General features: G+C 38.8%; 1 protein-coding gene across 1 annotated transcript in view; it reads right to left on the bottom strand.

The window, feature by feature from the left end:
* The window catches only part of GPR158 (G protein-coupled receptor 158), a 479696-nt gene that overhangs the window by 61889 nt on the left and 404998 nt on the right, over positions 1 to 12809 (bottom strand). Inside the window, exon 6 of the mRNA XM_037837890.1 lies at positions 10461 to 10570. Within this exon, the coding sequence (XP_037693818.1) occupies positions 10461 to 10570 (110 nt within the window). The remainder of the gene's footprint in view (positions 1 to 10460; positions 10571 to 12809) is intronic.

Genomic DNA, 12809 nt, shown 5'->3' with positions numbered 1-12809 from the left:
GTGAAAATCAGTAGTATTTCTATATACTAGTAATGAACAATTTGAACAGGAAATGAAGAAAAATTTCATTTACAATAGTAACTGAAAGAATTAAATATGTAGGAATAAATCTAACCAAGGAGGTAAAGGACTTGTACACAAAAAACTGCAAAACATTGTATAAGAAATCAAAGAAGACTAAATACATGGAAGGACATTCTGTGTTCATGGATAGGAAGACTAAATATTTTTAAGATGTCAATTCTACCTCAAGTGATTTGCAGATTCAACTCAATCTCAATCAAAATTCCAACAGCCTTCTTTGCATAAAAGGAAAAGCCAAATGTCAAATTTATATGGAAGGGTAAGGAGCATAAATAGCCAAAACCATCACAAAAAAGAATGAACTTGGAGGACTCCCACTTTCTGATTTTAAACTTAATACAAAGCCACAGTAATCAAAACAACATGATGGGGGAGGCGGGGCAAGATGGCGGACTGGTGAGCTGTATGTTTTAGTTACTCCTCCAGGAAAGTAGGTAGAAAGCCAGGAACTGCGTGGACTGGACACCACAGAGCAATCTGACTTTGGGCATACTTCATACAACACTCATGAAAATGTTGAACTGCTGAGATCAGCGAAATCTGTAAGTTTTTGTGGCCAGGGGACCCGCACCCCTCTCTGCCAGCCTCAGTCCCTTGGGAGGAGGGGCTGTCAGCTCCGGGAAGGAGAAGGGAGAACTGCAGTGGCAGCCCTTATCGGAAACTCATTCTACTGATCCAAACTCCAACCATTGACAGACTGAGACCAGACACCAGAGAATCTGAGAGCAGCCAGCCCAGCAGAGAGGAGACAGGCATAGAAAAAAACAACATGAAAAACTCCAAAGTAAAAGCGGAGGATTTTTGGAGTTCTGGTGAACATAGAAAGGGGAAGGGCAGAGCTCAGGCCCTGAGGCTCATATGCAAATCCCAAAGAAAAGCTGATCTCTCTGCCCTGTGGACCTTTCCGTAATGGCTCTACTTGCTTTGTCTCTTAGCATTTCAATAACCCATTAGATCTCTGAGGAGGGCCCTTTTTTTTTTTTTTTAATCCTTTTTTCTTTTTCTAAAACAATTACTCTAAGAAGCCCAATACAGAAAGCTTCAAAGACTTGCAATTTGGGCAGGTCAAGACAAGAGCAGAACTAAGAGAGCTCTGAGACAAAAGGCAATAACCCAGTGGCTGAGAAAATTCACTAAACACCACAACTTCCCAAGAGAAGGGGGGTGTCCGCTCACAGCCATCATCCTGGTGGACAGGAAACACTCCTGCCCATCGCCAGCCCCATAGCCCAGAGCCACCCCAGACAACCCAGTGTGACGGAAGTGCTTCAAATAACAGGCACACACCACAAAACTGGGCGTGGACATTAGCCTTCCCTGCAACCTCAGCTGATTGTCCCAGAGTTGGGAAGGTGGAGCAGTGTGAATTAACAAAGCCCCATTCAGCCATCATTTCAGCAGATTGGGAGCCTCCCTACACAGCCCAGCAGCCCAGAACTGCCCTGGGGGGACGGCACTCACCTGTGACATAGCACAGTCATCCTTCAACAGAGGACCCGGGGTGCATGGCCTGGAAGAAGGACGCATTTGAAAGTCTCAGGAGCCATACTCCAATACCAAGGACTTGTGGGTCAGTGGCAGAGACAAACCGTGGCAGGACTGAACTGAAGGATTAGACTATTGCAGCAGCTTTAAAACTCCAGGATCAGCAGGGAGATTTTATTGTTAGAGCCACCCCCTCTCCCTGACTGCCCAGACACACGCCCCATATACAGGGCAGGCAACACCAACTACACACGCTAGCTTGGTACACCAGTTGGACCTCACAAGACTCACTCTCCCACTCACCACAAAGGCTAAGCAGGGAAGAACTGGCTTGTGGAGAACAGGTGACTCCTGGACGCCACCTGCTGGTTAGTTAGAGAAAGTGTACTCTACGAAGCTGTAGATCTGAAAAATTAGAGATAAGGACTTCAATTGGTCTACAAATCCTAAAAGAACCCTATCAAGTTCAGCAAATGCCACGAGGCCAAAAACAACATAAAATTATAAAGCATATGAAAAAACCAGACGATATGGATAACCCAAGCCCAAGCACCCAAATCAAAAGATCAGAAGAGACACAGCACCTACAGCAGCTACTCAAAGAACTAAAGATGAACAATGAGACCATAGTATGGGATACAAAGGATATCAAGAAGACCCTAGAAGAGCATAAAGAAGACATTGCAAGACTAAATAAAAAAGTAGATGATCTTATGGAAATTAAAGAAAATGTTGACCAAATTAAAAAGATTCTGGACACTCATAGTACAAGACTAGAGGAAGTTGAACAACGAATCAGTGACCTGGAAGATGACAGAATGGAAAATGAAAGCATAAAAGAAAGAATGGGGAAAAAAATTGAAAAAATCGAAATGGACCTCAGGGATATGATAGATAATATAAAATGTCCGAATATAAAACTCATTGGTGTTCCAGAAGGGGAAGAAAAGGGTAAAGGTCTAGGAAGAGTATTCAAAGAAATTGTTGGGGAAAACTTCCCAAATCTTCTAAACAACATAAATACACAAATCATAAATGCTCAGCGAACTCCAAATAGAATAAATTCAAATAAATCCACTCCGAGACATATTCTGATCACACTGTCAAACACGGAAGAGAAGGAACAAGTTCTGAAAGCAGCAAGAGAAAAGGAATTCAACACATACAAAGGAAACAGCATAAGACTAAGTAGTGACTACTCAGCAGCCACCATGGAGGCGAGAAGGCAGTGGCACGATATATTTAAAATTCTGAGTGAGAAAAATTTCCAACCAAAAATACTCTATCCAGCAAAGCTCTCCTTCAAATTTGAGGGAGAGCTTAAATTTTTCACAGACAAACAAATGCTGAGAGAATTTGCTAACAAGAGACGTGCCCTACTGGAGATACTAAAGGGAGCCCTACAGACAGAGAAACAAAGAAAGGACAGAGAGACTTGGAGAAAGGTTCAGTACTAAAGAGATTCGGTATGGGTACAATAAAGGATATTAATAGAGAGAGGGGAAAAATATATATGACAAACATAAACCAAAGGATACGATGGCTGATTCAAGAAATGCCTTCATGGTTATAACATTGAATGTAAATGGATTAAACTCCCCAATTAAAAGATATAGATTTTCAGAATGGATCAAAAAAAATGAACCATCAATATGTTGCATACAAGAGACTCATCTCAGACACAGAGACACAAAGAAACTGAAAGTGAAAGGATGGAAAAAAGTATTTCATGCAAGCTACAGCCAAAAGAAAGCAGGTGTAGCAATATTAATCTCAGATAAAATAGACTTTAAATGCAGGGATGTTTTGAGAGACAAAGAAGGCCACTACATACTAGTAAAAGGGGCAATTCAACAAGAAGAAATAACAATCGTAAATGTCTATGCACCCAATCAGGGTGCCACAAAATACATGAGAGAAACACTGGCAAAACTAAAGGAAACAATTGATGTTTCCACAATAATTGTGGGAGGCTGCAACACATCACTCTCTCCTATAGATAGATCAACCAGACAGAAGACCAATAAGGAAATTGAAAACCTAAACAATCTGATAAATGAATTAGATTTAACAGACATATATAGGACATTACATCCCAAATCATCAGGTTACACATACTTTTCTAGTTCTCATGGAACTTTTTCCAGAATAGATCATATGCAGGGACATAAAACAAGCCTCAATAAATTTGAAAAGATTGAAATTATTCAAAGCACATTCTCTGACCACAGTGGAATACAATTAGAAGTCAATAAGCATCAGAGACTTAGAAAATTCACAAATACCTGGAGGTTAAACAACACACTCCTAAACAATCAGTGGGTTAAAGAAGAAATAGCAAGAGAAATTGCTAAATATATAGAGACGAATGAAAATGAGAACACAACATACCAAAACCTATGGGATGCAGCAAAAGCAGTGCTAAGGGGGAAATTTATAGCACTAATTGCATATATTAAAAATGAAGAAAAAGCCAAAATCAAAGAACTAATGGATCAACTGAAGAAGCTAGAAAATGAACAGCAAACAAACCCTAAACCAAGTAGAAGAAAAGAAATAACAAGGATTAAAGCAGAAATAAATGACATAGAGAACAAAAAAACAATAGAGAGGATAAATATCACCAAAAGTTGGTTCCTTGAGAAGATCAACAAGATTGACAAGCCCCTAGCTAGACTGACAAAATAAAAAAGAGAGAAGACCCATATAAACAAAATAATGAATGAAAAAGGTGACATAACTGCAGATCCTGAAGAAATTAAAAAAATTATAAGAGGATACTATGAACAACTGTATGCCAACAAACTGGATAATGTAGAGGAAATGGACAATTTCCTGGAAACATATGAACAACCTAGACTGACCAGAGAAGAAACAGAAGACCTCAACCAACCCATCACAAGCAAAGAGATCCAATCAGTCATCAAAAATCTTCCCACAAATAAATGCCCAGGGCCAGATGGCTTCACAGGGGAATTCTACCAAACTTTCCAGAAAGAACTGACACCGATCTTACTCAAACTCTTTCAAAACATTGAAGAAAATGGAACACTACCTAACTCATTTTATGAAGCTAACATCAATCTAATACCAAAACCAGGCAAAGATGCTATAAAAAAGGAAAACTACCGGCCAATCTCCCTAATGAATATAGATGCAAAAATCCTCTACAAAATACTTGCAAATCGAATCCAAAGACACATTAAAAAAATCATACACCATGACTAAGTAGGGTTCATTCCAGGCATGCAAGGATGGTTCAACATAAGAAAATCAATCAATGTATTACAACACATTAACAATTCGAAAGGGAAAAATCAAATGATCATCTCAATAGATGCTGAAAAAGCATTTGACAAAATCCAACATCCCTTTTTGATAAAAACACTTCAAAAGGTAGGAATTGAAGGAAACTTCCTCAATATGATAAAGAGCATATATGAAAAACCTACAGCCAGCATAGTACTCAATGGTGAGAGAGTGAAAGCCTTCCCTCTAAGATCAGGAACAAGACAAGGATGCCCGCTGTCACCACTGTTATTCAACATTGTGCTGGAAGTGCTAGCCAGGGCAATCCAGCAAGACAAAGAAATAAAAGGCATCCAAATTGGAAAAGAAGAAGTAAAACTGTCAGTGTTTGCAGATGATATGATCTCATACCTAGAAAACCCTGAGAAATCGACGATAAAGCTCCTAGAGCTAATAAACAAATTTAGCAAATTAGCGGGATACAAGATTAATGCACATAAGTCAGTAATGTTTCTATATGCTAGAAATGAACAAACTGAAGAGACACTCAGGAAAAAGATACCATTTTCAATAGCAACTAAAAAAATCAAGTACCTAGGAATAAACTTAACCAAAGATGTAAAAGACCTATACAAAGAAAACTACATAACTCTACTAAAAGAAATAGAAGGGGACCTTAAAAGATGGAAAAATATTCCATGTCCATGGATAGGAAGGCTAAATGTCGTTAAGATGTCAATTCTACCCAAACTCATCTACAGATTCAATGCAATCCCAATCAAAATTCCAACAACCTACTTTGCAGACTTGGAAAAGCTAGTTATCAAATTTATTTGGAAAGGGAAGATGCCTCGAATTGCTAAAGACACTCTAAAAAAGAAAAACCAAGTGGGAGGACTTACACTCCTTGACTTTGAAGCTTATTATAAAGCCACAGTTGTCAGAACAACATGGTACTAGCACAAAGATAGACATATAGATCAATGGAATCGAATTGAGAATTCAGAGATAGACCCTCAGATCTATGGCCGACTGATCTTTGATAAGGCCCCCAAAGTCACTGAACTGAGTCATAATGGTCTTTTCAACAAATGGGGCTGGGAGAGTTGGATATCCATATCCAAAAGAATGAAAGAGGACCCCTACCTCACACCCTACACAAAAATTTACTCAAAATGGACCAAAGATCTCAATATAAAAGAAAGTACCATAAAACTCCTAGAAGATAATGTAGGAAAACATCTTCAAGACCTTGTATTAGGCGGCCACTTCCTAGACTTTACACCCAAAGCACAACCAACAAAAGAAAAAATAGATAAATGGGAACTCCTCAAGCTTAGAAGTTTCTGCACCTCAAAGGAATTTCTCAAAAAGGTAAAGAGGCAGCCAACTCAATGGGAAAAAATTTTTGGAAACCATGTATCTGACAAAAGACTGATATCTTGCATATATAAGGAAATCCTACAACTCAATGACCATAGTACAGACGGCCCAATTATAAAATGGGCAAAAGATATGAAAAGACAGTTCTCTGAAGAGGAAATACAAATGGCCAAGAAACACATGAAAAAATGTTCAGCTTCACTAGCTATTAGAGAGATGCAAATTAAGACCACAATGAGATACCATCTCACACCGATTAGAATGGCTGCCATTAAACAAACAGGAAACTACAAATGCTGGAGGGGATGTGGAGAAATTGGAACTCTTATTCATTGTTGGTGGGACTGTATAATGGTTCAGTCACTCTGGAAGTCAGTCTGGCAGTTCCTTAGAAAACTAGATATAGAGTTACCATTCGATCCAGTGATCGCACACTTCTCGGTATATACCCGGAAGATCGGAAAGCAGTGACACGAACAGATATCTGCACGCCAATGTTCATAGCACCATTATTCACAATTGCCTAGAGATGGAAACAACCCAAATGTCCTTCAACAGATGAGTGTATAAAGAAAATGTGGTATATACACACGATGGAATACTACGCGGCACTAAGAAGGAACGATCTCGTGAAACATATGACAACATGGATGAACCTTGAAGACATAATGCTGAGCGAAATAAGCCAGGCACAAAAAGAGAAATATTATATGCTACCACTAATGTGAACTTTGAAAAATGTAAAACAAATGGTTTATAATGTAGAATGTTGGGGAACTAGCAATAGAGAGTAATTAAGGAAGGGGGAATAATAATCCAAGAAGAACAGATAAGCTATTTAATGTTCTGGGGATGCCCAGGAATGACTATGGTCTGTTAATTTCTGATGGATATAGTAGGAACAAGTTCACAGAAATGTTGCTATATTAGGTAACTTTCATGGGGTAAAGTAGGAACATGTTGGAAGTTAAGCAGTTATCTTAGGTTAGTTGTCTTTTTCTTATTCCCTTGTTATGGTCTCTTTGAAATTTTCTTTTATTGTATGGTTTTTTTTTTTTTTAAATTTTTTTTCATACAGTTGATTTAAAAAAGAAAGGAAAGTTAAAAAAAAAAAAAAAAAACAAGGAAAAAATATGTAGTGCCCCCTTGAGGAGCCTGTGAGAATGCAGGGGTATTGGCCTACCCCACCTCGATGGTTGCTAACATGACCACAGACATAGGGGACTGGTGGTTTGATGGGTTCAGCCCTCTACCATAGGTTTCACCCTTGGGAAAACGGTTGCTGTAAAGGAGAGGCTAGGCCTCCCTATGGTTGTGCCTAAGAGCCTCCTCCCGAATGCCTCTTTGTTGCTCAGATGTGGCCCTCTCTCTCTGGCTAAGCCAACTTGAAAGGAGAAATCACTGCCCTCCCCCCTACATGGGATCAGACACCCAGGGGAGTGAATCTCCCTGGCAACGTGGAATATGACTCCTGGGGAGGAATGTAGACCCGGCATCGTGGGACGGAGAATATCTTCTTGACCAAAAGGGGGATATGAAAGGAAATGAAATAAGCTTCAGTGGCAGAGAGATTCCAAAAGGAGCCAAGAGGTCACTCTGGTGGGCACTCTTACGTACACTTTAGACAACCCTTTTTAGGTTCTAAAGAATTGGGGTAGCTGGTGGTGGATACCTGAAACTACCAAACTACAACCCAGAACCCATGAATCTCGAAGACAATTGTATAAAAATGTAGCTTATGAGGGTGACAATGGGATTGGGAAAGCCATAAGGCCCACACTCCCCTTGGTCTAGTTTATGGATGGATGAGTAGAAAAATAGGGGAAGGAAACAAACAAACAAACAGACAATGGTACCCAGTGTTCTTTTGTACTTCAATTGCTCTTTTTCACTTTAATTATTATTCTTGTTATTTTTGTGTGTGTGCTAATGAAGGTGTCAGGGATAGATTTAGGTGATGAATGTACAACTATGTAATGGTACTGTGAACAATCGAATGTACAATTTGTTTTGTATGACTGTGTTGTATGTGAATATATCTCAATAAAATGAAGATAAAAAAGAAATGAAAAGAAAAGAAAAGAAAACAAAACAAAACAACATGATCCTGTCACAAGGAAAGCCATATAAACCAATGGAATCAAATTGAGAGTTCAGAAATAAACTTTCACATCTGTGGGCAACTGATTTTGGACTAGGCTGCCAAGTCCACTCAATTGGGAAAGAACAGTTTCTTCAACAAATGGGGCTGGGAAAAATAGATATTCATATGCAAAGTAATGATGATGGATCCCTATCTCACAGCATATGTAAGATTTAACCCAAAATGGATCAAAGACCTAAATACAAGAACCAAAACTATAAAATTCCTATAAGAAAACATAGGGAAGGATCTTCAGGACCTTGTGTTAGGGAATAGTTTCTTAGATGTTACACCAAAGGCATGTGCAACAAGAGAAAAAATAGATAAATGGGAATGCATCAAAATTAAAACCTTTTGCACAACAAAGCACTTTTTCATGAAAGTAAAAAGATAACCTACACAATGGGAGAAAATATTTGGAAACCATATATCTGGTATGGTTTTAATTTCCAGAATATATAAAGAAATTTTACAACTCAACAATAAAAGACACTATCAAAAAACGGGAAAATAGCTTGAAGAGACATTTCTCCAATATGATATACAAACGGCCAATAAACACATGAAAAGTTGCTCAAAGTTATTAGCCATCAGGGAAATCCATATCAAAACAACAATGAGACACCATTTCACACCCATTAGAATGGCTACTATCAAAAAATGTAAAATAACAAGTGTTGGAGAAGATGTGGGGAAATAGGAACAATTGTTCTTTGTTGGTGGGAATGTAAAATGGTGCAACAATTATGGAAAACAATTTGGTGGGTCCTCAGAAAGTTGAGTTTAGAATTAAAATATGACCTGGCAATCACACTTCTAGGTATATACCCAAAGGATTGAAAGCAGGGACTTGAACAGATATTTGCACATCCATGTTTACTGTGGCATTATTCAAAATTGTCAAACAGTGGAAGCAACCCAAGTGTCCATCAACTGATGGATAAACAAAATGTGGTCTATGTATACAATGGAATATATTTAGCTGTAAAAATAACAAAGTTCTTATACATCTGACAACATGGATGAACCTTGAAGACATCATGCTGAATGAAATAAGGCAGACACAAAAGGCCAAATATTCTATAATCTCACTGATATGAAATAATTAGAATAAGCAGATTTATAGAGATGGAAACAAGAATACAGGTTACCAGGGACTGGGGGTTGGGGAGTGGAGAATGGAGAGTTAATGCTTAATTGGTAGAGAATTTCTGTTTGGAATGATGGAAAGGCATAGGTAAGAGATGGTGGTGATAGTAGTACAACATTGTGAAAGTGATTGACACCACTGAATTGTACATTTGAATGTGGCTGAAAGGGGAAATTTTAGATTATATATATATGTGACTAGAATAAAAATTTTAAAAATATCCCTAGGGTTGTACAACACAGTGAACCCTTATGTAAATTGTGGACTATAGCTATAGTACAATTTTAATTATATTCTTTCATAAATTGTAACAAAGGTATTACACTAATGTAAAGAGTTAATAATGAGGGGTATGGGAAATTTGTATTTTCTGCATTATTTTCTATAAACATACAACCTACAAATTATTTTTAAAAGCTGGTAGTTTTGAAACATTAAGTATAAGGGGAAATTCTGGAGTGTTCTCCAATACAAGATTAGTAACCACCAGAGCATACTGGTTCAGCAGGAGAGCCAGACACTATTTTTTAGATGAACTTCATCCACAGACTATCAGGAGGATTACCCTGGGAATGGGGCATAGTAATTTAGTAGTTTTTGTCAACAAGCACTCTGCTCAATTCTGCTATCCAGGGTCCTATGGTAGCTAGCTTTGGACATGCATTATTTAGCTGTACAGTCTGTATTCCTTTCTGGTCTTAGCTAGTAAGCACTCTTTTCCATTCTAAAGCTGTATTTTATTCAGAATTAACCCTTTCCCTAATCAATGGCACAACATTTTAAAGCATCTTGTTCAAAGAGTTCAGTAATAGTAAAGATTTTCCCAGTAAATTCATTTGATATTGCCTTAAAATTGAAAAAAATATATCATCTTGTTTTCTAAACTCTTGAAATTAAACCATTTAAGTGGCCAATCCAGCTTGCACTTTGATCATCCATGATAAAAACCAATAAAATACACAATACCTGTGAAGCTTGAGAGTGACGGTTCCATAAACAGTAGCAAAACCGAGAAGACGAACCCATCTTAGGAGAATGCAGCGAAATGTGCTTGGCTCTGAGTACAGAAGAACCACCTGTTGGATGAAAAGAGAGTGGATCAGCTTTAGGGTCAACTCATGGCCCAGAGACTAAAATAATTATTTCACAGTCTGATGTTTGATATGGATTTTAATACAAGCACACTCCCTCTAAATAATATTTTAAAACATAATTTTCATCATTCATTCTCCAGATCAAAGAACCATATAATCTCCCTATTGCTTTAAAGTCAAATCTAAATTCTTTAAATCTAACTTTTAGGAGTTTCTATAAATTGTCTCTAAGTCTTTGATTGTCCAAACTTACCTCTCTACTTCTCAACACACACAACTCAGGCCAGTTTCCATTGCCATTCTCCACCCAGGCTTTGGTGGTTTGAAGCTCCATGTACTCCAGAAAAATGGGTTCCTAAAACTAATCCATGCCTATGGGTGAGAACCCCTTGTAAGTAGGACCTTTTGATGAGGCTACTTCAGTTAAGGACTGACCCGCCTTATTCAGGATGGAACTTAATCCTATTACTGGAGTACGTTATAAATGGAATGATTACAGAGAGAGAGAAAGTTGCAGAAGCAAGAAGCTAAAGTCAGTGAAAACCGGAAGAGAAGGGAGAGACCAGCAGATGCCGCCATGTGCCTTGCCATTTGGCAGAGGAGCCAAGGATCACTGGCACCGTCTTTGGGAGGAAAGCATTGTCTTGATGATGCTTTTGATATGGATATTTTCCCAGCCTCAAAACTGTAAGAGAATAATAAATTCCCATGGCTTTAGCCGATCCATTTCACGGTATTTCTTTCAGCAGCCTAAGAAACTAAAATAGGCCTTCCTGATTCCCCAACTGCATGCTTCTGTCTGAAATCACCCTGACAAGACTGCCTAGTACTGAACTCACAGACAGCCTACCACTCCATATTTATTACTTAACTTAGTACGTGGCTCAATTACCTTGCAAACCCCACACTTCTCACTCCAGAGTCTTCATTCAATAGGTATTAATTATGCAGTGACCATGACCGAGCACTGTGCTAGGCACTGGGGATACAAGGAACAATAAGACTGAGCCTTCCCCCCCGCCACCCACCCAATGGACCTCACAGTCTAGCTTGCCAGAAAAGAAAGGGCATTAAGTAGCCTAAGTGTAGAGGTAAACATCTGTGGAGGCTCTGGGGCCCACAAAGGAACAATGGCCAGTTCCAGGAAGATGATTCAAAGGCATGTGCATGGCACTTTGCTACCTTTCATATGCTACTGTGTGGTTTTGAGCAAGCACCTGCCAAATAAGTATCGGACTGGCACTGCTTAAAGAAACTTGTGCACTGCTAAAGGATTAATGCTGTTGAAAAACAAAGACTTATATGCTTCTGCTGGAGGAGCTGACCAATTTTTGGCCTGGGGGTTGCAAGCCCCTGTGAGTTATTGCAAAGTTTTCAATTGCACACCAAGCTCTCTTTAGGGAATGAACAAAGGTGCAACAACTCTGATAAAGAAATCTATAATTTTTGTATTAAAAGAAATAATTGTTCTTGAAATGTTTGGAAATGACTGATGCACCTTCAAACTTTTATTTCACAAATGAAGAATTGGGGGACTTGTTTCTGTAAATGCTAAAATGAATCAGTCAGAAATAAACAAAAGAATAACGACTAATTTATTTTCAGCATCCATTGATGTGATAGAATATTAAAAAGTAACAGAAAATGAAATTCCAGAAACAGTTCAACAAATAGTGTGCTGGGGGAAGGGTGCAGACTTTGGATCATCTCCTTGGGTTCCAATCCGGGTTCTATCCTTTATTAGTTGTATGATCTTGACAAATTGCTTGACACTACTTTACCGTGTCTCAGTTTTCCCATGTGTAAAATGGATACAAAAATAACAATAATTAGGGAAGAGAACTTCAGAGGAAGATGGTGGGGTAGAGAACTCCAGGACTCAGTTCTTCTACCAAAACAACTATTAAACAGAGAACTGTCTGAAACAACTCTTCTGAAACCCCAGAAGTCAGAAGAACCCTGTACAGGGTCCAGGGAAGAGTGGGAGGAAGAGGCTGATAACTCATGGTGAAGAACTTTAAATTGCTCTCTCCATGGAGCGGCTATGAACACCCACCCCAACCTTCATGGCAGACTGTGGGGTCCAGTCTCTGGCTAGCTGCTGGTGACAGAAAGGGACTTAGAAATCCTCTTCCCCAAGAACAGAGGTGGGCATGGCCAATTGCTTTTGATCAGCGAGTTCAGATCCCTGGTCCTGGCTCTGAGGGCAGGTATTGTTTCA

This window comes from Choloepus didactylus, chromosome 5 (assembly GCF_015220235.1).
Source record: "Choloepus didactylus isolate mChoDid1 chromosome 5, mChoDid1.pri, whole genome shotgun sequence".
Lineage (NCBI taxonomy): Eukaryota > Metazoa > Chordata > Mammalia > Pilosa > Megalonychidae > Choloepus > Choloepus didactylus.
The sequence above is the reverse complement of the archived record's forward strand: the minus strand, read 5'-3'. Positions and strand labels throughout refer to the sequence as shown.